Source organism: Equus quagga, chromosome 3, assembly GCF_021613505.1.
Source record: "Equus quagga isolate Etosha38 chromosome 3, UCLA_HA_Equagga_1.0, whole genome shotgun sequence".
NCBI lineage: Eukaryota > Metazoa > Chordata > Mammalia > Perissodactyla > Equidae > Equus > Equus quagga.
The window spans coordinates 117029167-117055513 of NC_060269.1; the positions used below are offsets into that span (position 1 = coordinate 117029167).

General features: G+C 37.6%; 1 protein-coding gene across 1 annotated transcript in view; it reads left to right on the plus strand.

Annotated features, from left to right (window-relative positions):
• Nucleotides 1-252: 252 nt before the first annotated feature.
• Nucleotides 253-26347, plus strand: part of LOC124236624 (NF-X1-type zinc finger protein NFXL1) — a 55896-nt gene continuing 29801 nt past the window's right edge. The window contains exons 1-12 of the mRNA XM_046655542.1: nucleotides 253-311; nucleotides 653-898; nucleotides 3354-3527; nucleotides 7871-7980; nucleotides 10514-10647; nucleotides 13996-14174; nucleotides 14413-14574; nucleotides 14678-14778; nucleotides 18352-18466; nucleotides 19652-19776; nucleotides 20488-20610; nucleotides 24112-24202. Of these exons, the coding sequence (XP_046511498.1) occupies nucleotides 655-898; nucleotides 3354-3527; nucleotides 7871-7980; nucleotides 10514-10647; nucleotides 13996-14174; nucleotides 14413-14574; nucleotides 14678-14778; nucleotides 18352-18466; nucleotides 19652-19776; nucleotides 20488-20610; nucleotides 24112-24202 (1558 nt within the window). The 5' untranslated portion in view covers nucleotides 253-311; nucleotides 653-654. The remainder of the gene's footprint in view (nucleotides 312-652; nucleotides 899-3353; nucleotides 3528-7870; nucleotides 7981-10513; nucleotides 10648-13995; nucleotides 14175-14412; nucleotides 14575-14677; nucleotides 14779-18351; nucleotides 18467-19651; nucleotides 19777-20487; nucleotides 20611-24111; nucleotides 24203-26347) is intronic.

The following is a 26347-nucleotide window of genomic DNA, read 5'->3' on the forward strand; positions in this document are numbered from 1 at the left end:
CCTCCGACATCAACAACTGGGCTGGGGCGACTCGCTTTCCACCCGCTTGCGCCCTCTCTGGGCGCCGACCTCGCCTGAGCCCCAGAGCACGCCGGGAACTGTAGTTTCCGAAGGCCCGACGCAGTAAACGCACGCGCCCGGAGCCCCGCCCCATTCCCGGATAAGGAAGCGGCCAGCGGTGCCACGCATTCTGCGGGCGGTGGACGGGGGTTTCTGGGAGTTGTAGTCGCTGGGGGCGGGCGCCGTCGGTAAGGCGACGTAGCTTTCCGTAGGGTCCGCTACTGCAGTTGGTTCCTGGCGGGGGCCGCCGGGTCAGTCTGCAGCTCTTCCCCCACCGCGGTCCCCCTGAGGCTGAGGAGGCGGTTAGCTTCTCCCCGGCTCTCCCTCTCCGGTTCCTTGGATGCTCCTTGCCCCGCAGTTCATTTCTCTGCCCAGTCCTCTCCCTCGCCCTCTCCGTCCATCTCCAGCGCCCGGACTTAGAGGGGACTCGCCCTCCGGGAGCGTAGGGCCGCGACCTGCTCAAACTCGGTCCCTGCCCTGCGGAGACCTTCCTGGTTCGGCCCTCCGACGGGCTTCCCCCACCGCCCCTCTCCCCTGCCTCGGCGCCCCTGCGCTCACGCTCCTTCCACTCCTTTTTTTTTTCCTTCTGCAGGGATGGAAGCCTCCTGGCGCCAGGTGGCCGGTGGCCGAGGCCGAGCCCGAGGACGGGCCACCGGGGCCCCCTCCTCGGGAAATGGAGTCCATCTCCGCGGCGCCGGAGGAGGGCGAGAGAAGGGGTCGGTGGGCGCTGCAGGTCCTGGCCCCAGCCCCGGAGGAGCGGCGACCGCTGCGGCTGCAGGTAGCTCCTCCCGGCGCAGCCCCGCGGGACCTGGAGCCCCGCAGCCTTCCGCGGCCAGTGGTGAGAATGGCTCCCGTCCTCGCTCTCACCTGCGTGCCCACCAAGGCGCTTGCCCGGCAGAGCTGCCTCCGCCCTTGCTCTCACTCACTTTTCTTCTCCTTCGGGAGTTTATCACGGGCCCCATTTCTCGAACGTTTCAGGCAGCTCCTCTTTTCGGCATTCTAGGCAGATTCCCATCACACCTCTTTCATTTTAACTTTACTTGGTATTGATCTTTGTTACTTCTCAGTCTAGTCTTCTGCCTTTCCCTCTTTTTGCCTACTAAATCCCTAAACCAAAAGTTGCCAATTGTGGCCCGGGGGTCTGATTTAGCCTATAATTTGGTTTGGTTAACACAATCCTTTGTCTGAATTGGTTGCCTGCGATTTTTTTGTTTCTTTTTAAAATCTGATAAAAATCTGGTGAGCAACTTTCCTTGTAAAATAAGATCTTGCGGCTTTAGTACTTTTGTGCGTGGCAACGGTCGGCTGGACTGAGGCGCAGAAATCCCCTTTAGATTGGGTTTAGGCACTCCATTTCGCATTCTCTCTCCTACTTCTGGGACCAGTTGTCATTTTGCATCTTTACCTGATTGCCTTATTTTAGTGACTTTAATTGTCTATGCCCTGTAAGCGCTTGAGCTTGTGGTGTGGTTCCTATTCACAAATTTCACGTCCTTTCCTGGATGTAGCTGGTGTGGCCTCCTCCCGCCTGTCAATAAATATCCTTCATCCAAGGCTGTGTGTAGTGGAGCCTAGGAGCACCTAGACAGCTCTTAGTTGTCCATACTCATGGAGGAGTACATGAGGCCAAGGGGATAATCCTCGCAATCATTGTATTTTTGTTTTTGGAGTGTATTTTTCAGAATATATTTTTTGGGGGAAGGAGCAAATTAAGCTTCCAGGTGTTTTCTCCTAAGCTAATTTTAAAGTTAGGTGGTATTCTTTTAGCTTGCAGTTACTGAGTTTATGTTATGGTGGTGGTAAGGTGTGCAAGTTGGAGACCTGTGAACAGTTTTGGTAGACTTCCTTGGGTTTTGTGCATTATAGAAAAGCAACCATCCTTCACCTAGATAATTGAGATTTGATTGTAAGAAATAATATGTGGGACGGTTGCTTTGTCAGTTTTCCTTAAGATGCTCTTATGTGGGTACATTGATCAGTTTATGAATGTTTTTTATTATATATGTCTAATTCAGCCATTTAAAAAGTGTATCCTTGAGTGGTAGTTTCCCAAATTAATGACGTTTATTATCTCTCTTACTGTATAAGTTTTGAGTCACATCTTATAGCCATTACTTTTCTCCTGATACTCAAAGATTCCTATGTAGGCACTGTACATTTTCCTCCACTTTTACTTGAAATGCTACATAATCTCCAACCAAACTGGCTGCAACAAGAAAGGGAAAACATTTCATGAGGGAAATAAAAGATAAAATATCATTAAGTACAAATACACCACCTGAGATAAGAAACTTTATCTCGGTAATGGCTCATCAGTTTCAAGCATAAAGTGAATTTTAATTTAGTAAATTTAAAATCCTCTCAATATGGGCACTAATGAATTCAGATCAGTTCAGTGTGTTTGTGGTTCCTTTCTTAAACTATAGTTATTGTCCATAAGAGTTCATTAACACCGACTTAGTGCTTGAAGAAAATTCCCATGCTCCTGGCTCTTGAGGAGTTTGAAGTCTCATTGGGAATGTGCTATGAAATAATCTGATTCTTTTTGCGTTATTATTTAACCAAGGAACAAAATGAGAAGGACAGACAGTGCTAAAGAGCATAGTGGAAGAACTACCCAGAGCTTAGTTAACATTTCTTTTGAGAATGAATTTGTTATGAGAAGCACATTGTCTATGTGAGCAACATTTTGTGTGGATTAACGTTGAATATGTATGTTTTGTGACCACGTTTAATAAAGGCAGGAAGTCCTTGAGCTTTCTTAGAAGCAGGTTATAAACATAGTGGGTGTACGTGAATATTGTTTGTGCAGTCTTTGGTGGGCCAAGCCAGGCTGGGCTGTAGTTTGGAGGAAGGTGGTTTGAAAAAGCACGGGCCTCCACTGATTCTGAGGTGTTCTCTGTGGGCTTGTTTCCCACCCATCACTGTGTACAATTTACTGTTAAACATCCTATTGTAATTTTTGTTAATGTCCTTATTTTGAGGTTGATCACTAGTTTTTTGATACTTTTATCATACCTTTCTAATTTTCTTCATTGATTTGTTAGTCTCTCTGTTTCTAAAACAATTTGCCATGTTTAGCAGGCTATTTAACCAAAGTGAAAGATTTTATTGTGGTATTGTTTTTTAGTTGTGTAGCAAGAAATTTGAAAATACATTTTTTCATGGTAGTAAAATAGAATGCTCCAAAGGTGACTTTTAAGTCTGTATTTTAAAGCAGTGTGTTGGTACATCATACCTTGCTTTTTGAGAGATTGGTGGAAATGAAGCTCAATGTTTTTTCTTTTAAGCAGAGCTCATGTCTCAAAGGAAATTTGAGGAGATCAAGAAGGCTAATCAAGCTGCAGCCAAAAAACTTGTTGAAGAACACTTTAGCTCTTCCTCTGAAGAAGAAGGAGATGAAGATTTTGAGGGAAAACGGGGGAAAATAGTTGCTAATACGTTTATAACCTACACTACTCAGACAGGTACTGTATGGTCTTGTAAATTTTAACTTTTTTGACATCAATGAAAATATATTCCTGACTTTTTAAAAACACCCTTACTCTCTATGGAATAGTTTTTGCATCATAAAAATGAACATTTTTGTGTTATAGAGTTGAACTTTAGTACATTTTACTACTTGAGTTATATGTGGTATAACACTAATCTTTCTGTAAAGCAAATAGAATAGCAGTGTCTCTCAGCCTTAGAAGTTCTCCTGTGTGTTTAATTGGCGTTCCATTAGAGAGCTGGGAGGGGGGTGCCAGAACTCCCTGTGACATGAGTGGGGTCAAGTCATTCTGCTTATGATTTGATTGGACTTGAGGACTTTGAATACTTCTTTAAATCTCTTCTTCCTTTTTCTCTCTTTTACATCATGGTAAATGTATCTTGAAGTCAATTTCATTTTTTGGCTTTATTCCTTTATTTTATATCTTACAACTTCTGATTTTCATTCTTTTTTTTTTTTAATGAAATCTTCTCAGGTTTGACATGTACCATCATATTATATGTTGTATATAATTGTATGTTGTGTATATTTGGGTTACTCTTAAAGTCACATATTTTTACGAGAGGGAGGGTCAAAGTGATGCTGCTGTGAAGGATTTGGTACTCAGTGTAAAAATAGATTATTTTATAAATATAAATGCTTTTATACTTTCCACATTTTATACTTAAAGTCATTAATTAGAAACATGCTTGCATGTATTATCAACATTAGTTAGTTGCCTGAGTATATTGATGGCACATCGTCAAGTGGCTTTCCAAGGAGTTTACCATATCTGCTGAGGAATCAAGATGAGGAAGCTTGACTAAGAAGTCTGACTCAGCCAGGTAAAACTTGATAAATTAGGGTTTTCAGCTTTCTTGCTTCTAGAGGACTTCATAGAAAGTAACCTTAAGAAGTTTCCTGCCTTCAGGAGGACCTCGCTTAAACCACTCTATAGACAGGTTTTATTTTTTTTAAAGATTGGCCCTGAGCTAACATCTGTTGCCAGTCTGTTTTTTTTCCTCCTCCCTGCAAAGCCCCACAGTACATAGTTGTATATTCTAGTCGTAGGTTCTCCTAGTTCTACTATGTGGGATGCCACCTCAGCATGGCTTGGTGAGTGGTGCTAGGTCCCTGAGACAGGTTTTATTTTTAAATAGGAAATTTAGTGATGTAACACAGTATTTCTTCCTATTGGTTAGAAAGCATTCATCATTTGTAAGTTTTATTAATTTTTAATCTGACTTTCATCTTAAAGTGTTAAGGCAATTTTTCTTACTCTGTTTTGTGTCAAATCTGTAAATATTTTGATTCTTGCTCCTTTGTGTTCTGCACTTTGCCTATACCAAAGTAAGGAAATCTGACCACCTGATTTAAGAAAATAAATGCCAGAGTAATGAGGTGGTTCCCATCTCATGTTAGTGAATTGAAGACCAGGACTTTACCAAAGCAGTTCTTTTTTTTATGAAGAAGATTGACCCTGAGCTAACATCTGTGCCAGTCTTCCTCTATTTTGTATGTGAGACGCCACCACAGCATGACTTGATGAACGCTGTGTAGGTCCATGCCCAGGCTCTGAACCCGTGAACCTCAGGCTGCGGAAGCAGAACATGCGAACTTAACCACTTCGCCACTGGGCCGGCACCAGCAGTTCATGCTTTTAATCTGAGAACAGCCTTTGCATGTTTGTGATCCTTCTTTCAAATTTCAGAGTTGCACAGTCAACTTGCTGATGGATACCTCTGTCTTGCTGGCCCATGGCCACTTCAAACATATGTTGAAAGATAACTTATTTCTTCTCATATTTTCTTTATCTCAGTTAGCAGCACCAGAATTTTCCCAGTCACTTGCCCACGCCAGAAATCTGGGAGCAGGAATGGCACATAGATGGCCTGAGTGTGTTTCATTCAGCTCCACTCCTCCCTCTGCCAGTGGCAGACATCTCGTCAAACAGCACTCGTTCCTTCTGAATCTTTTTTTTTTTTTTTAAAGATTTTATTTTTTCCTTTTTCTCCCCAAAGCCCCCCGGTACATAGTTGTGTATTCTTCGTTGTGGGTTCTTCTAGTTGTGGCATGTGGGACGCTGCCTCAGCGTGGTCTGATGAGCAGTGCCATGTCCGCGCCCAGGATTCAAACTAACGAAACACTGGGCCGCCTGCAGCGGAGCGCGCGAACTTAACCACTCGGCCACGGGGCCAGCCCCGTTCCTTCTGAATCTTGACATGAGCATTGACTTTTTTTGTTTTGTTTTATTTTTTTGAGGAAGATAAGCCCTGAGCTAACTACTGCCAATCCTCCTCTTTTTGCTGAGGAAGACTGGCCCTGAGCTAACATCCGTGCCCATCTTCCTATGCCTTATACATGGGATGTCTACCACAGCATGGCTTTTGCCAAGCGGTGCCATGTCTGCACCTGGGATCCGAACCCGCGAACCCCGGGGCGCTGAGAAGGGGAACATACGAACTTAACCACTGTGACACCGGGCCAGCCCGGAGCATTGACTCTTGAAAGCAGCGCAAGCTGATTGTCACCAAGTCCTGCTGAGTTTTGCTTCTTAAATTTCTTAAACCTCCCTCCCTCCTCCCCACGTAGTCTCATTGCCTTAATTCAGGCTGCCACAGCTGTTTAATATGTAGATTAACTCTACATAGTAACTCTGTGAGGTAGAGACTACTTTTATTATTTTAAAAATGAGAAAACTGAGACAGACACTTAGTTGACTTGCTCAAGGTCGTTTCTTGCTTTATCTGCTGTAATTACCTCTTATCTGGTACTTTATGCTTCCGGTCTTGGTCTCGTCGTACTCATTTTTCTTTAGTTGCCAGAGTGATCTTTTCAAAATGCACGACTTCAAATGCCGTGTTATCTACTATGACATCTTGGGCAGTATACTTTATTGCTGCAGCCAAACTTTGATACAATTTCCAAAGAAATCTTACATGAATTTAGTAAATACAAGGTTAGACTTTATTTTGTTAAAGCCTAATCCATCTTATTCTTAATTTCTATTTTACCTGTTAGCTGTTAAATTAGATGGAATTTAAAATGTTACGTATTTGTTAAAGCTAGCTATGCTGAAAAGCAAAATAAGCACACACGATATGATTATTAAGTCTGCCTTGAAGGATACTCTTTAAACTTCGATGTTTATTTAAAGTAAAGCAATTATCTCTAGTGACTTTTTAATATCTTATAGTTTGGGGAGTGATTTTATCTATATTTATATCCCAAATTACATTTGTGTTTATACTATGGTAGGGCAAGTTTTTCTAAGTGCTGTATTTACATGGGTGATGTTAGAAAGTAAAGAATTATCCAAGTGTCCTATTTATTTAATTTTTCTTTTTTGATAACTTAAAGTTTGGTTTGAACCATTGCATTGCCATGGTAAGTTCCGTATGTATGATACTGTATGCTGTTAATCTACTTTTTCTTAGACACTTAGTCAAGCTCTGTTGGACAATCTTTACTAAAGGCATATAGGTTTATTTTTCCTATGCCAAAGGGACTGAGATTACAGCCCTTTTGGTGTCATGTGTGCTTTGGGGTAGTTTTTCTGCCTTTCGTTTTGCTGTCACGTGTTATTTCTTGGACCTTCCTGTAGTAACCCCTTGCAGTGCGTAACCTGGTGGATAAGAGGGCTCACTTTGGAGTCACACTGAAGTTACCTAATTGTTCTATGCCTGCCTTTTCTCATCTGTAAAATGAAGATAAAAATAGCTCATTTAATCCTATTGAAATACTAATAGTAGAGTGCCTAGCAGATAAATACTCAGTTATTGCTTAGAGAAAATATGATCTAGTAATTTTTCCTAAGAAGTTCATTCTACCTTTTTAAGAGAAATAGTGTGACTTAATGAAACAAGGCTGTTGTACTGTAATGGCCTCAAGATCTTTTCATTCAACAAGTTTTTATTAAGAACATTCTGTGTGTGAAACAGAAACACACACACACACGTGCAGAGCTTGACGTTCAGTTCCTTTCACTTTGCTTTTTGCTGTGCTGGCCGTGTTATTGACATCTTGCTTCTCCTGCCTGTGGCTCTGCCGCCACCACATTGCTTAAGGACTGTAACAGCAATAACATTGCTGTAATAGCGTTATACTCTGAAAGAAGGCCGTGGTACTATTTTTGAATCAAGTATGTAAGATTAATGTATGAACTTTGTGACCTCTGGGCAGCTCACTGGTTGCTTTTTTTAAAAACTTCTCATTTTTAACCTATATTTTGAGCAACTGACATTGCTGGACACTTCTCACATAATGTGGTGCTATTAGTGAGTTTGTGTTATTTTCAGATGTTGGTTAACGTGAGGTTTTCAATTTTTAAATTTCAAGATGGAGATACACGTGAATTAGAGCGAACAAAACAGTACGTAAATGAAGCTTTTCAAGCAGGGGCTATGACGTGCTTAATTTGTATTGCTTCAGTGAAGAGAAACCAAGCAGTAAGTTTTTTTCCTTATCTCTATTAATGTATCTTCTCAAAGTACCTTATTTTGCATTTACAGAACTTAACCATTTATTATTCTTATGCTTATTTTTGTTTAGAAATGCTTTATTTGAGAATGTTATTTACGAATTGATCATTATTTTGTAAATCTTTAATTTAAAAAATTACCTCTAAGTGAGCATTCAATATTTTTAACACTGTTAATATGACCGAAGCAAATATCTTCAGTTTTCATACATATGTCAATTTGATAAAGCATTTTTAGCATCTGTACTTTAAAGAGTCCCACAAATACTGAAATGTTAAAATGCACTGTATTTCATTACTTTCAGTAGGTTTAACAAAAGATATATGGTCCATGCTTTAAAGGACACAGAACCCAGCAGTGACACTTAGGGTTGATTAGGGAGCTTCTCTTGTGTTGAAGATACTGTGGAAAGTGGCTAGGGTCACTGGGGAGAGATGGATTCAGATATAACTCATGTACTTAGAGGTGCTCTGGCCTAATGGTGAAGTTATCTATATGTAAATTTAAAAGTGCATTAATGAAGCAATTAAGGGCAAGTGATGGCTGAATATGATAGACTCAACATTTAGACCTCAGATTAATCCACTGCTATTACTGCAGCATTAGAGCAAATTAAGCCTGAATTGTTGCTGGAGGCAAAAATGATAAAACTGAGGCTGTCTTACTTTGAGCACATCATGAGTAGGCAGAATTCTTTGGAAAGTAGAAGGCAGCAGGAAAAGAGGAAGACTGTGTATGAGATGGGTTGACTCCATAAAGGAAGCTATAGGCATGAGTCTACAGAAGCTGAGTAGGGCTGTTGAGGACAGGATGTTGTGAACACCACTCATTCATGGGGTGGCCAGGACTCGGAGCCGGCTTGACGGCGCATGACAACATTATAGCAGCATTGCCTAGAGAAAGAAAATCAGGCCAGATGAAATGAGTTGGTCACGTAGGGTGAGTTAGAAATTGAACATACGTTGGATGGCACACGGTAGCAGATGCAGGTACCTTTGGTGCCTGGCGTCACATCTGGTTGGCTTACTCTGATTTCAGCTGCAGTGGATGAATTGTCTTTCTGCCTGTGGTTATAGTCCCACCTTAAACACTTACTATGTGTGTGGATTCTTTTGCTTTTTAACCTCAGTGCGTTCTCCTTGGGAACCAAGTCAGGTAGTACACAGGTGTAGCGCAGAAGCAGAAGGGAGTTAATGCCCCTTGGGGCAACGTTCCACCAGGTGGAATTGATCGTTGAGTGCTCCAGCCTCCTCTCTGCTAGGGGGTGGGGTAAGGGTAGTCCAAGGCATGAACACACATGGTTCTTCAGAGGGCCCATAGTCGGAGTGAACTTTGGCCCTTAGTGGGTAATATACCATTTATTTGTATTCCTTCTTCCTCATCTTGGCCCCTCATTCCTGCATCCCAATTCTCATTTCAGACACTGCTTTGAGGGGAACCCAGACTAAGAAGTTGACTTCTTTTTTTATGCTGTTGCTAGCTTATGCAGTCTACTACATGTCTGATTTTATTAAACAGTTAGAAAATTTATAATGAAAGGAGAACTGATTTTTGTCAGTTAAAGTGTGGGCAGGTTTTAAAAATTAATTTACTACTATTCCTTAAGTTTTTAAATCATATATATATTCTCAAGTTTTTTGCTCACCTAATGTTTAGAATTTAGCATTATTAAGTGCTAAATTAATAGGTTTTATATAAAAAAAGAACTATATATGGATATAGGTACATATTTATGTTTCAGGATTACTTTGTAGTGTTACTTATAATTGGAAATAATCTAAATGTCCAAGAAGATGTTGGTTAGAAAAATTATGATATATAAATCCACAGGATATACTGTATTGCTATAAACATCATATCTTATGAACGTGTTTGACAAGGGTAAATGGTTATACTATATTAAAAGAAGAGACTATAAAGTTACATATCAGTCATGTGACCTCATTTTTTGAAAAGTATGAAATATACGAAAAAATTGGATGCCATCCAGAATGTTAGTAGTAGTTCTAAATGAATCTGGGTGATTAATAATATTTTTCTTGCAAGTGTCCTATACTTAGATAAATTTTTTTTAAAGATTGGCACCTGAGCTAACAACTGCTGCCAGTCTTCTTTTTTTTTTCTTTTCTGCTTTTTCTCCCCAAATCCCCCAAGTACATAGCTGTATATCTTAGTTGTGCATCCTTCTAGTTGTGGTATGTGGGACGCTGCCTCAACATGGCCTTATGAGCGGTGCCGTGTCTGCGCCCAGGATTCAAACTGATGAAACCCTGGGCTGCCAAAGCGGAGTGCGCAAACTTAACCACTCAGCCATGGGGCCGGCCTCTGAGATAAATTTTTATAAAGAATGTTTATGCTATTATAGTGGGAGGCAAGATTTTTTTCTTTACTCCTTAGCTAGCTCTTCAAAATAATTTAGTGTGAGGCTCATTTTGAAGTATTGTGGAATTATCAAAGAAAACCATTGCATACATGTTAATTTCTGATACCTCTGTCTTAGGTTTGGAGCTGTTCAGGATGTTTCTGTATATTTCACATGCCCTGTATCCAGAAGTGGGCTAAAGACAGCCAGTTTCTGATATCTTCTCCTTTGACAGATGATGATTTTGGGAAGAGAGATTATTCCTGGCCTTGGTAACTTTTCTAATTTGGTTGGAATATTAAATTGTAAAATAAATGAAAATTATAGCTCATAAATTGTTTTATTGGCAGTTTCAGGATTCATGTTGGACCTTCAATTAATCATTTGGTTTGTGAAGTTATGGGACTTTGGTAATGGCTTCCCTCTGCCCCCAATTTGTATAACTACTTGTTCCTTTCAATAACTAATAAATCATTCAGACTTTATATTTTCCTCTGCAAAACAACTCCTTAATTATACTTTTTTGGAAAAGAACTTTCATTTCTTTAAAATTCTGTAGGACTAAACTCTTCATAATTCTGGTACTTCTCTTCTGGATTTCCTATTAGTGTACATTAATTAGTATCACATTATACCAGACTGCCGTCTACCCAATTTTGATCATAGGCTTCTGAATTTTATTCTTGAACTCTCTCAAAACTGCAAGTGTGTTGTATCCAGTCTCATCAATTTTTCTACAATTATTTTGTTAGTTTGGCTTATTATTGATGAATATTTGATTGTGAACTTCTGTTATATTTCTAGAAAGAGTTGGGGAGTAGAAAAGTTGTATCTCTACTAAATAAACACAATAAAAATTTATCCGTACTGGCAGCCCAGAAGGTAGATTTATTGTCAAAGTATTGAAGTATAAATTTCAGGGGCTCTGTGTTCACATAAATATTCACTTTTGTAACTAATTTTATATTTGTAATTTTGTGTTCTTTTTCTTAACAGAGGCCCCCAAATTGTATAAGATTTAGGCATCAGAAAACCTGGATCCATATCGGACCTCCCCATATTGCCATAAATACTGATAGATTTGTAAAATTGTGATAGTGTAGTTTTTCAAAAACATTTTAGACCTACTAGTTACTTTGTAAAAATAATTCTCAGCCATCCGTGGGAGATTTTATTCTCATGTCACCAATGGGGATATTGAAGTTCATTGAAGCAAAATGATGTCTCAGGCTTCTCTTACCCTTAAGTGGTGCTGCTAGGATTTGAAACCTAGGATTTCTGACTTCTAAATTGAGTACTTCTTCTGTTCTCCTGAGTTCTCTTATAATATTACTTTTAGAGATATTGTTGGTTTTCTTGTCATTGAATATTAGCTTCTCTGAAACCATTTAAAATTTCAAAGTCTTAGAGGGCCAGCCTGGTGGGGTAGTGGTTGGGTTCATGTACTCTGCTTCAGTGGGCTGGGATTGTGGGTTTGGAGCCCTGGTGTGGACTGCTCATTAAGCCATGCTGTGCCTGTGTCCCAGATGCAAAATAGAGGAAGATTGGCACAGATGTTAGCTCAGGGACAATCCTCCTCAAGCAAAAAGAGGAAGATAGGCAGTGCATGTTAGCTCAGGGCCAATCTTACTCACCAAAAACAAATAAAATAAAATAAAAAATTTCAAAGTTTGTTTTGTTTTTCTACTGTATGTTATTTATTTGTGAGGGGTTTTAGTGTTTAATAGGACGAGAATTAAACTAGATATTCTGGTTTAATTTTAGAGATTTAAACCTACATGTACTTTTTCTCACCCTTGCTCTTCTCACTTTCTAATTTAAGTGGTCGTTTTGCCATAAGGGATGGAAAGTACCAGTTAAGAGAGGAATGAACTACTACTATTTGCTTAAATCTAAAAGGAACAAAAATTCAACCTTATAGTAACTTTTGCATTCCATATTTCACGTTTTGTTTTTGTGAGGAAAATGGTAGCTGAGCTAACCTCTGTGTCAGACTTCCTCTCTTTTGTGTGGGATGCCACCACAGCAGGGCTTGAAGAGCAGTGCTAGGTCCGTGCATGGGATCCGAACCTGTGAACCCCAGACCACCCAAGTAGAGTGTGCCAACTTAACCACTACGCCACTCAGCCGGCCCCTATATTTCACATTTTTTAAGAAAGAAAAGAAGTGGCTATTCTGGATTTTGTTTAATCCTCATGAAGATGAAGCTAGAAGTTGATGAACATGTTAATAGTTTTAAATTAGTTGTTTTGTGAAAATCAAATATTTAAAATACATGTTTTTACTAAGATAGTACTTGTTTATACAAGGTATGATATAATTACATTTCCTTTTTGGCATTCCATTGTTTTAAATAAAACTCATGCATTTGCATGTGTTGCCCTCACCTCCCCAGTCTCCTGGAACAGTTCAGTCTCAGTGTTGATGGGCAGTTTTAAGGTGTAGTGGGTTGCTTTTTAGCCATCTATCTAAGGTTATTTGAAGTACACATTCCCCTCCCCACTAGCTTAGAGGAATGGCAGACGTTTTTTTAGTAAAGGAAAATTTTAACTCTTCCAACAAATTTCTAGTTATTCCACATGAGACATGGTATTTTGTTTTTGATGTTAAATTACAAGAACAGCTGTCTTTTGGTTATCCTGAATATTTATGTGGTGTTTATTTGGAAACAGAACATGTTCTCAGGACAATGAAAATATATTGTATATGATACAAAAGAAATTTAAGCAATGATGTAAAACTGTTTCTCTAGTAGAGTACACTAATGTACTCGTTTGTCTAGGAGATAGTAAGGGTTAAAGCATCTTTTGAGAATGATCTGTGATCTACAAGTGAATTTGATAGATCTGAAGGTTAACATTTCTAGGACCAAGACTGCTTTGTTTTAATCTTGCTAGGTGAAAACCTTTCTGCTTAAGCAGAGATGTGAAACGTTATTTGAACTTTTCTTTGACTTAGGCCCATTTGAAATATATCTATTTTGTATTGGATGTTGAGAAATATGAAATTCTTTGTTTGCTTTCAAATGTTTTTCCCCTTAATTCTAGATTTTAGTTGTGTTTCTTGCTGCCATATTCTCTACCTATAACCTGATTCTCTCTTCCGTTTGCTGTTGCTAATATATTTTGCTTATTTGTAAACCACCCAACCAAACTTGTAAAACATTGTGCTTTATAAAAATTGGAACGAACATCTCAAGAATAAAGTTCAAGTGGTTAGTAGAAAGCTAATGTTACTTTCTTTTTGTAGCCAGCTGTGTGCTGTTTAATACAGTAGCAACTAGCCACACATGGTTATTTAACTTTTTAAAATTTATAAAATAAAAAATTTGGTTCCTTCCTCAGTTGTATGTATTAGCCACATTTCAAGTGCTCACTAGTCATGTGGCTAATGGCTACTGTACTGGACATGGTTCCATCATCTCAGGACGTTATATTGGACAGATGTTGTAGATGATTGAAACGGGTTTTAGTAAAGTCTTGTTTTTTACTAATATAAAGATGGAGCAGGGAGTGCATTAACATAAAACTGAGTATATTCTATTACTGACTATATTTATATTCCTGTCTCTCATGTCACTTTTAAAAATGAAATTTCACTAATTTCATTCTTTTTTGTAGTCCAAAATGTCGGTTTGAATACAAGCGATCTGACACACCTAGTAGGTACTATTGCTATTGTGGGAAAATAGAAGACCCACCTTTAGATCCATGGCTTGTGCCTCATTCATGCGGCCAAGTGTGTGAGAGAGAATTTAAACCTCCTTGTGGCCATAAGTGTTTACTCCTCTGTCATCCAGGTGAGTTATATATTACATTTCTAATTTCTTGTGGGTGGTTATTTCTTATGTTAAGGCGAAAAAAAAAAAAATTGTGAAAGTTGAACTCGGAACTTCACTTTGCATAAGAAAATATTGGAAGGGAGTGCCTTTTAAAGTGTCAGTAAGGAGAGCTTTGGAAATTACTGGTAGGTATGGGAATTGAAAGTTTTAACTTTTAACTTCTGATTTTTTTGTTTTTTATTTCCTTGGATTCCAGGTCCCTGTCCTCCTTGTCCAAAGATGGTCACAACTACTTGTTACTGTAAGAAAGCAAAACCTATCCCTCGTAGGTGCAGTGCCAAAGAATGGTCCTGTCAGCTGCCATGTGGGCGGAAGTTGCTTTGTGGACAGCATAAATGTGAAAATCCGTGTCACGCAGGTAAAAGGTCATCCCTGTCAGGTGTTCTCACTTTACGCTAAAGTCAAAGCAGTCTCTCTTGCTTTTATAATGTTTCTGTGCTAATTTATCATTGTGATTTTAGGAAGTTGTCCACCCTGTCCACGAGTTAGTAGACAAAAGTGTGTCTGTGGCAAACAAGTAGCTGAAAGAAGCTGTGCAAGTCCATTGTGGCACTGCGACCAAGTGAGTGTGTGTGCACTTTGAGGGGTGGGTATTGAAGAACATGGAAAGCCTAAACAATTAGAAATGCTACTTAGATTTAAGTAGATAAAAGGAGAGGAAAAATAGCAACTCAGATGAATTATATTCACATTTTAGGAAACTATTTCTCAATTTAATATTATTTTAATTACTGGGAGGAAATTTTTTTTCAAGTTAACAGCTATTTGTTGAATTTTGGATTCAGTACATATGTCCTCTTTTTCTTGCTAGCTCTCCCTCTCTCTTTCCCCCGTCTTCAGCTGACATACCTCCCTTCTTGAGTTGATCTGATTAAGGAGGTAGGATTGATTCGGTAGTTTGCTTGTCCTAGGATTGGCGTGGTTTTGGTAACGTTTGGAACTCTTTGGTGGATGGCCATATGAAGCTGGATGTACCCTTTTCCTTTATTATTTATATATATATGTAATGTTTTTAATTAAAATTTTTTAAAATTGTGTTTTTGTGTAAGTTTCAGATGTAAAGCTTTATAACTCAACACCTCTATACACTACAAGGCAATAACCACCACAAGTCTAGTCACCATCCGTCACCATACAGTCGACCCCTTTCACCCCTCCAAACTCCTTCCCTTTTGGTAACCATCTGTATAGAGAATTTATTTTATTTTTTATAAAATAAAATGAGTTTATTTTTGGTTTATTTTCTTTTCTTATATTCGACATATGAGTGAAATTATATGGTATTTGACTTTCTTCATCTGACTTATTTCACTTATCATTAATACCCTTAAGGTCCATCCATGTCGTAAATGGCAAGATTTCGTTCTTTTTTTATGGCTGAGTAGTATTCCATTGTGTGTGTGTGTGTGTGTGTGTGTGTGTGTGTGTTTGTGTGTGTGTATACTACATCTTCTTTATTTATTCATCCATCTTTGGACACTTAGGTTGTTTCCATATCTTGGCTATTGTAAATAATGCTGCAGTGAACATAGATGTGCATATATCTTTCAATTAGTGCTTTTGTGTTCTTTGGATAAATACCTAGAAGTGGAATTGCTAAGTCATATTTTTAATTTCTTGAGGAACCTCCATACTGTTTTGTGTAGTGGTTCACCAATTTACATTCCCACCAACAGTGCTTGAGGATTCTGTTTTCTCTACACCCTTGCCAATACTTGTCATTTCTTATCTTTTTGATAATAGCCATGCTGACAGGTATGGGGTGATATCTCATTGTGGTTTTGATTTGCATTTCCCTGATGATTAGTCATGTTGAGCATCTTTTCATGTGCCTGTTGGCCATCTATATATCTTCTTTGGAAAAATGTGTATTTAGGTCCTCTGCCCGTTTATTTTTTAATCAGCTTGTTGTTTTTTTTGATATTGAGTTGTATGAGTGCTTTCTGTATTTTGGATATTAATCCCTTATATATGATTTGCAAGTATCTTTTCGCAGTCAGTAGGTTGTCTTTTTGTTTTGTTGATGCTTTCCTTTGCTGTGCAGAAACTTTTTAGCTGGATGTAGTCCCCATTTATTTATTTTTGCTTTTGTTGCCCCTGCCTGGGGACAGATCCAGAAAAATATTGCTTAGACCAATGTGAAGGAGCTTATTGCCTGTGTTTTCTTCTAGGAGTTTTATGGTTTCGGGTCTTACTCAAGTCTTTAATCCATTTTGAGTTTATTTTTGTATATGGTGTGAGACAGTGGTCTAGTTTCATTGTCGTTTGGTGAGAAAGATTGGCCCTGAACTAACATCTGTTGCCAGTTCTCCTCTTTTTGCTTGAGGCGGTTTGTCTTTGAGCTGACATCTGTGCCAATCTTCCTCTGTTTTGTATGTGGGATGCCACCACAGCATGGCTTCATGAACAGTGTGTAGGTCAGTGCCCAGGATCCGAACCCATGAACCCTGAGCTGTGGAAGCAGAGTGTACAGACTTAACCATTGTGCCACTGGGCCTAGTTTCACTCTTTTGTGTGCAGCTGTCCAGTTTTCCCAGCACCATTTATTGAAGAGACTGTCTTTTCCCCATTGTATATTCTTGTCTTCTTTGTTGTAGATTAATTGACCATATATAAGCATGGGTTTATTTCTGGGCTCTCTATTCTGTTCCATTGATCTATGTGTGTGTCTCTGCCAGTAACATACTATTTTGATTACTATAGCTTTGTAGTATAGTTTGAAATCAGGGAGTATGATTCCTCCAGCTTTGTTCTTTACTCAGATTGTTTTATCTATTCTTGGTCTTTTGTGGTACCATACAAATTTTAGGATTGTTTGTTCTAGTTCTGTAAAAAATGCCTTTGGTATTTTCGTAGGGATTGGATTGAATCTAGAGATTGCTTTGGTAGTATGGACATTTTAACAATATTAATTCTTCCAGTTCATGAACATGGTTTATCTTTATTTGTGTTTCCTTCAATTTCTTTCATCAGTGTCTTACAGTTTTCAGAGTACAGTCTTTTGTGAAATTTATTGCTAGGTATTTTATGCTTTTTGATGCAATGGTAATGGGATTGTTTTCTTAATTTCTGTTTCTGATTGTTCATTATTAGTGTATAGAAATGCAATGGATTTCTTATATTAATTTTGTATCCTGCAACTTAACTGAATTCATTTATTAGTTCTAATACTTTTTTTGGTGTATTCTTTATATATAGTATCTTGTCATCTGCAAATAGTGACAGTTTTACTTCTTTCTTTCCAATTTGGATGCCTTTTCTTTTTCTTGCCTAATTGCTATGGCTGGGACTTCCAGTACTTGTTGAATAAAAGTGGTGAAAGTGGGCCTCCTTGTCTTGTTCCAGATTTTAGAAAAAAAACTTTAAGCTTTTAACTGTTGAGTATTATGTTAGCTGTGGGTTTGTCATATATGGCCTTTATTATTTTGAGGGACATTCCCTGTATGCCCAGTTTGTTGAGAGTCATCATAAATGGATGTTGAATTTTGTCAAATGCTTTTCCTGCATCTATTGAGATGATCATATGATTTTTAGCCTTCATTTTATTAATGTGGTATATCACATTGATTGATTTGTGGATATTGAACCATCCTTGCATCCCTGGAATAAATCTCACTTGATCATGGTATATAATCCTTTTAATGTATTGTTGAATTCAGTTTGCTAATATTTTGTTGAGGACTTTTGCACAATGGTCATCAAGGATATTAGCCTGTAGTTTTCTTTTTTTGTGGTCTCCTGGTCTGCTTTTGGTATCAAGGTAATTCTGGCTTCATAAAATACGTTTGGAAGCTTTTCCTGCTTTTTATTTTTTTGGAAGAGTTTGAAAAAGAAAGGTATTAAATCCACTTTGAATGTTTTATAGAATTTCCTGTATTATATTTTTAAGATATACTCTTTGGTGCATAGGAAATGTGTGTACACATGTACAAATGTGTGTACATGTGTGCTCATATGTGTACAGATACCAGTGTGTCTGTGTGTATGTATATGATACCTATGTAAGATGTAAAGTATAATAATATGAGGAACATAAGTTGCTTGTTTGTGATTGAAAAATGGATTATGTTGTGTACAGCATCTCCTTTGTTAACTTTTAAGTCCTTCAGTAGTTGCTTACTGCATTTAATTTTAGGTATGTGGGAAAACACTGCCATGTGGTAATCATACATGTGAGCGAGTTTGCCATGTTGGTGTTTGTGGAGAATGTCCTCGATCTGGGAAACGGTTCTGTCCATGTCAGAAGTCAAGTAAGACTTTTTTTTTAAACCTTTAATGGGATATGATTATTTATTATGCTAACTAGAGTACTTTCCTAATTAAATTAGATTCTCTGGGAGTTGGTAATGTAATTCAATAATAATACAAATTCGATATTAGATTTCTGTATGTTTGGATGAGAGGACAATATAGCATGGTGGATTAAGAACTCAGACTTTGGAGTCAGGGATATCTGGGTTGAAATCCCACCTTTGTGAGTTACGGTTTTCTCAAGTTAAATGGGGACAGTAGTAGTACCTTATTTATAAGATAATTGTGAGAATTAAATGATAAAATACATATAGAGTATTTAGTGTAGTGCCTAGCACATAAAGGAAACCTAATAATCATAAGCTATTGTGTATTAGGTTATAGGTGCATTTAGTTTTGGCTGCTTTGAGATAAAGGCATAGAGGGGTTGCAGTTTGAGTCCACTTCCTTGACTCCTCTGCACCAATACCAGCACACATATTTATAAGATTACTGCCAACACTTGTCATAATATGTTTATGTTAAAGGTCAGTTTCATAAGATTTTTAAGTCTACATCTTTTTTTTATCCTATGAGATTGTTAAGAGCAAATTTTTAAAAATAACTTTATATATTGTAGAATTCTTTACAGAGGTTTATGTGGTCTTACTCATTTTTTTAGATAGGTATTTCTGAAGTAGTTAGCACATGAAAATGTGCTCCTTGATGAGTGACACATGACAAGTGACCAATTCTTTTTTTGTGAGGAAGATTGGCCCTGAGCCAACATCTGTTACCAATCTTCCTCTTTTTGCTTGAGGAACATTGTCACTGAGCTAATGTCTATGCCAGTCTTCCTCTATTTTATGTGGGATGCCACCACAGCATGGCCTGATGAGCAGTGCTAGGTCCATACCCAGGATCTAAACCTGCGAACCCCCCGGGCTGCTAAGGCAGAGTACGTGTGAACTTAACCACTATGCCACTGGGCCGTCCCCCAAATTCTTTTTAAAAAGCATAAACTGTACAAATATTAGGGATTATTTTCAGTAAAGTTAATTTTTCTAATAATTATGTAGGTAAGTGCAAAAATTCATAGTCTGAAAGGGCTATCATTCTTTAGGGAGCCAAAAGAACACGGCCTATTGTTAGTGCTTTATAATAATGTATCTTGTTATTAACATTGACCTTTTGTCTGCTTTTAGAGTTTTCTTTGCCTTGTACAGAAGATGTACCGACTTGTGGAGACAGTTGTGACAAAGTACTTGAATGTGGGATCCATAGATGTTCACAGCGTTGTCACCGAGGTCCTTGTGAAACATGTAGACAAGTTAGTCATCTCCTGTGATGATTACTTTTAAGAGCTATCTATCATGATATATCAAATGGGATTGTTCTGTAATTGTTTTCCATTACTTAGTTTTAAAAATCTATATCATGATATGTAAGAGTTTAGTGACCTAGTATTTATGGTGAAGGAGGAGGAGAGTATGCCAGTGATCAAATCTAAAAATTACCTTTAGTTTGTTTTTGCTTAGTAAAAGTTTGGATGTTGTCATTTTTATAGTCTGGTGTGGGGTGGTTTGTTCCCAGAAGACATTCAAAGCAATGACAAATTAGACCTAGTGATGGAAAGAAACGAATGCCTAGAATTAATATTAAGGCTTTAAAGTTACATATGTCATTTTGGTTTTGACCATACTGCTAGATAATCCAATTTTCTTGTTCTGCTGGGACTAGGTGTGCAGATGTTATAGTGTAACTAGATGTGAGTGATTTTAATGTGTGGTATTGTTTTACTACTTGATAGCAAATTTTTACTAAATTTAATAATGGAAATTCTATGAAGTCTTTTTTGGAACAAAGTAAGCTACAAAGAAATACCTTAGGAAATTCAGCTTTATTTTTGGTAAAGTCTTTCATTCACAAGATTCGTAAAACTTTTCTCCTTTGTTTTTTAGCATATATTATAGAGATTGCAGTGTGAAAAAAATCATGTCAACAAAAGTCAGTTTCATTAACATTTATTTCATTCTTCCAGGAAGTAGAAAAGCAATGTCGCTGTGGAAAGCACACAAAACGAATGCCATGTCATAAGCCTTATCTGTGTGAAACTAAGTGTGTTAAGATGCGGGACTGTCAGAAGCATCAGTGTAGGAGAAAGGTATGTGTAATAAACTTGGGAAACTGGTTTAAAAATTCTCTTGAATTTTTTTGGGGGGCCCATGATAAGTGCCTCAAATGTTCAGGCATATTCATTGCTTTCCACATGAACTATTAATAAATATTCCAGATTAATTCTACTTGTTTGTATTAGCGGAAAATCTTACCAAGGCTTTTGAATGTCAAGGGTCTCTTTTTGTCCTGTGAATATTCCTTTCAACTTGGTTCTTGGGCTATTTCTGTTCCCTAACTTTAAAACATCATAAGCTGTGTTAGAGTGTTAGTTTGTTTGGTGGTAGAGGCTTAACTTCTCTTGTTCAAATCTTATTTATAGACACTTGGTTCAGTATTGGGTCGACTGGAGGATATTATTGTGTCTGTAGACTTGCAGTTTTTTTGAGTTGCCTTTTATCATTTTGAATTATCCCTCTATCTCTGGTAAGATTTCTTGTTCTTAAGTGTATTGAAATACAGTGATTTCAACTTTGTTTTATTTAGTGTTAACACGGTTTATCTTTTTCCGTTATTTTACTTTTAACTTGCTTGTGTCTTTCTATTTAAAGTGGATTTTAAAAATAAACAAATAAAGTGGATTTCTTATAGACAGCATTTAGATATTATTTTATTTTATCCAAGAGGACAGTCTTTGTTGTTTAATTTGGGTGTAGATTATTTACATTTAATGTGATCCTTAATATGGTTAGATTTTAAATCTGTCATTTTACTATTTATTTTCTATTTGCCTGTCTATTCTTTGTTTGTTTTCCCAATTTTGTGTCTTCTATTTAAAGTGTTGTTTTTCAGTGATTCCATTTTAACTCCTTTATTCAATTCTCACACATTTTATGCCTATGTATTTTATAAACACCAAATACATTGCTTTTATTTTTGCTTTAACTAGTCAAGTATTTTTTAAAGCGTTTGAAAGAATAAGAAAAAGTACTCTTTTATATTTATCATCAAACTCATTATTTTTGGTGCTTTTCATCCTTTTGTATATATTCAGGTTTCTGTCTGGTTTCATTTTCTGTCTATCTGAAGGACTTCTGTTAACATTTCTCGTAGTGCTAGTCATGAATTCTTTCAACTTTTTGTAAACTATCTTTAGCCTTTGTCTGTGAAACATATTTTTACTGTGGAATTCTAGTTTGATGGTATGTTCTCCATACTTTAAAGATGTTGCTCCACTATCTTTTAGCTTGCGTTTTTTCTAACAAAGAGTGTGCTGCGATTGTTATTTTTGTTCCTCTGTATGATTTTTCTTTGGCTGTTTTTAAAGATTTTTCTCTTTATCACCAGTTTTTAGTAATTTATTTGTGGTGTTCCTTGGTATAGCTTTCTTCATGTTTCTTTAGCTTGGTGTTTGTTCGGCTTCTTGGATCTGTTTATAGTTTTCATCAAATTTGTGAAATTGTCAATCTTTATTTCTTCAAATATTGTTCCCCCACCCAATGCCTTCTGAGATTCCAATGACATGTATGTTATGCTGCTTGAAGTCCCACAGCTCACTGATGCTCCATTTATTATTCAGTCCTTTTAATTTCTGCATTTTATTTTAGCTTATATAGCTTTGTCTTACTAATTTTCTTCTGCATTGCATAATCCATTGTTTTCCCGTCCTGTGTTTTCTTGTCTCAGATATTATATCTTTTAATTTCTGAGAGTTGAGTTGGGGTCTTTTTTCATATCTTCCTTGTCTCTCCTTAATGCACTCATGCTTTCCTTTATCTTCTTGAGTATGTGAATGGGCTGTACTTAGAATGCCTTTTTTAATGTGTTGTTTACTAATTCTCTTATCTGGCATTTCTGGGTCTGTTTCTGTTGATGGTTTTTCTTTTCCTTTTGGGTTATATTTTCCTGCTTTTTTGCTTGCTGGGTAATTTTTGATTGGTTTCCAAACATTGTGAACTTTACATTTTTTGGTGCTGGTTTTTTTTGTATTCCTTTAAATATTTTTAAGCTTTGTTCTGGGTCAAAGTTAAGTTACTTTGAAACCATTTGGTCATTTTGCAGCTTGATTTTGTAAAGCATGGCCAGACTACTCTATTATCTAGGGCTAATTTGGCCCTACTACTGAGGCAGTAACTCTTCTAAATACTCTGCTTGATTCCTGTGTGTTAGGAGGTTCTTCCACTCTGGCCGTAGGGAACATGAACTATTTCCAGCTTTGAATAATCTCTGGAAATTATTCTGCCTTCTCCTTCCAGCAGTTCTTTCTCAGGTTTTGGATAGTTTCCTCTCACACATGTACAGACCAGTACTCAGTTAAAGACTCAAGGGGTCTCTTCTGGAGTACTCCGGAGTTTTCTCTGTACTGCTACCCCTTCTCCACACATTCTAGCCGCGGTGGCCTCTCTGAACTGTGAATTTTATCTACTCATCTTGATGAGACCACTGGACTCTGCTTGTGGTCTTGTTCCTGCTGCAACCTGGAAACCTCCAGGTCTAAGCTGATGCTTTCTAGGACTTTGTTTCTCTTTTCTTAGAGATTGTTGTCTTGTGCTAATTGTCTAATGTCTGAAAACTGTGGCTTCATATGTTTTGCCTGATTTCCTAATTGTTTAAAGCAGGAAAATAAATCTGGTCATTGTTATTCCATCATGGTCAGAACTGTCTTCAGGCTTATTCAAGTCATGGACCATATAACCTTTTCCCCTACTGCCACTGGCAAAATGATAAGCACATAGTCTCACTTAGTAAATATTTGTCTAATTGAATGAACTGTTTTGACTTCAGATTGTTTTCCAATAATGAGTATTTTGTTTTGAGCTATTTTTATATACTGAAACTTGTTCTTAAGTAGGTTACAACTCTAAGTTTCTTTAAAACAATAGTAGTCTGTATTTCCTTTCCAAAGTGTGGATCTATGACAAGTCAAGGAAGGAGTTAGAATGGCAAGATGGGCTTGAAGTAGTTGCCTTGTGTTGATGAATAAAAATTGGGACAAGTCGTAGATGGCTATATTTCTCGCAGGCAGATTGGAAGTCAGGGAAGTAACTAAAGAAAGAAAGCTAGAAGCAAATAGCCTGTCTCTGCTTCTCTCCTTTAGTTGGTCTCTGATTCCATGGTTTGAAATAACTGCCAAACTAATCTGTACAATGAACTGGTTTTATTTTAATTAAATTTTAAAAATAGCCAGACTAATTGCCTGAATTGACTATAGCATTTGACCAGATCCATTCCTTTGGTTAATGTTGTCAATCTCTGCATAGATAAGTAGAAGTGAAATTATCTTATGGGAATGTTTTAAGTCATAGAATAATTAACTGAAGGCTGAGAAAATTTAGCTTGGTTTCGTTAAATTAGGTCATTGTCTTTTTAAACTAATAAGTTCTTAATAGGGTATATCTACTTACAAGAAGAATGTTGATACTCTTGAATACATTATTCTTATAGTGAAAGGAAGTATCTTTTGCTTTTTGTTCTGTGAATAACTAGTCATGGCATTCATATCATACATGGTTTCAAATGACCTGTTCTTTATATATTGCTTTCTCTTCAGTGTTGCCCTGGAAACTGTCCGCCTTGTGATCAAAACTGTGGACGGACATTAGGATGTAGAAACCATAAGTGTCCATCCGTCTGCCACAGAGGTAAAATTTAACAATAGCTGTAATTCTATGTTTTTATTTACAGAGTGCTTTATAGTTGATAGAGAGCTTTCACATTCATTATCTTACTTTGTCCTCTTAACAACCTTGAGAAGTTAGGGCAGTTGGCAAGAACCCTATTTTGTGGACAAGGAGGTTGAAGCTAAAGAGGGTTCAGTGACATACTCAGGAAACATCTAGTAAAATAATATAGGCCAGATTTGAACCTAGGTCTTCTGAATATAAAAGTTTTGTTTTTTCTATAACACAATGTTGTTTCTTTACTTCCTCTCAGCCTTCCCCACACAGTTTTTTTTTTTTAAAGATTTTATTTTTTCCTTTTTCTCCCCAAAGCCCCTCTGGTACATAGTTGTATATTCTCCGTTGTGGGTTCTTCTAGTTGTGGCATGTGGGACGCTGCCTCAGCGTGGCCTGATGAGCAGTGCCATGTCCGCGCCCAGGATTCGAACTAAGGAAACACTGGGCCGCCTGCAGCGGAGCGCGGGAACCCAACCACTCGGCCACGGGGCCAGCCCCCCCCACACAGTTTTTTAATTGATTAATATGTTCTTAGATTTTTCAGTTTTATTTTGAATTTTAGACATTTATGTGGAATTAAGTCTAGTAAGGATTGGATATATCCTAAGCCAGTGATTCTCCAGCTTTTCGGTCTCAAGACCCTTTACACTGTATTGGGACCCAAAGAGCTTTTGCTAATGTGGGTTTTGTCTATTGATGTTTTTTGTATTTGAAATTGAAATAAAATGTATTAATATTTATTATTTTACTTAAAAACAGTAATAATAAACCCATTACATCTTAATTCAATAACTTATTTTTTGTGAAAAACAACTATATTTTGTGAAAAAAATTTAGCAGGAAGAATGGTATTGTTTTACATTTTTGCAAATGTCTTTAACGTCTAGCTTAATAGAAGATAGCTGGATTCACATCTATTGAATGCATTCAATCTGTTGTGATGTCACTTGGCACATACCTTCTGGAAAACTATACACATGAGACCTTGCAGACCCTCTGTAAGGTCTCATGGGTGGCTAAGTTATTAGACATTGAAAACTGAGTTAACTTTACCCATCTGGAGTATGTGGATGTAAAATGGAATCTACTGAAAGATAGTATAGGGTAGTGGGAAGAGCACGGACTTAGGGTAACAGGTCCTGGGGCAAGCCACTTACTAACTTTATGACTTGGGACAAACTACTGTGCTGTACTGTTTTCCTGTCTTTCTTTGTGACTAGGAGGATGCTAAATATCTCAGTTCATCTCTTAATCATCTCAGATATCTCTCTCAAGGTATATGGCATTACTGTTGTTTTGTATAATAAGCAAACAAGCAAAGAGACTATTGGCTCAAGGTCATAGAACTAGTTACATGGTCAGAATTTGAACCCAAACTTTAATGATATTTCTGTTATACCACATTGCCTCCCAATTAGAAAAAGTGGCAAATTCTGTCAACCCCTTAGACATTTTCCCGTGGATGTTCTCTGATTCATCAGTGTCTTTAAAATGTGAAGTTTATAACTACTTTTTCAGTTCTCACAATCACTAAAAGGATTTTATTTCCTCTTATAGTCATAATGCATCATTGACCAATTAAACTTAAATTTCATTAACATTCTAAAGTTAGTCATTAATTCGTTTGATAAATATTTTTGAGTGTCTGCTAAGTGCCAGTCACTGGGATTGCATGAGTGAAGAATATTGACTAAGTGCCTACTCTTACGGAACTTATTTCTTTACTCCCTGTCAGTTAAAATACAAGTAAAGAATATCAATCATTAACAAGTATAGAAAGAAAATTAGAGTGAAATTAAAGTTGTGATAGTAGGGATGGTAATACTATTTTATGTAGTGTGATCAGGGAGGACTCTGAAAGGGTGATATTTGAGGGGAGTCCGGGAGTCCTGAAAGAAGTAAGGGATCAGGTCATGTGGAAATGGGGGTGGGGTAGTGTTCCAGGCAAGAAAACAGTGATTGCAAAGGCCCTGAGACAGCATTTGATGGAACAGCAAGGAGGACCAAAGTAGGTGCTCAAGGGGGATAAACAGTAGGAGATGAGGTCAAAGAGATGATGGGATAAAGGATTGCTGGGGAAAGGAGAATATGTGTAGGGCACTGTAGACC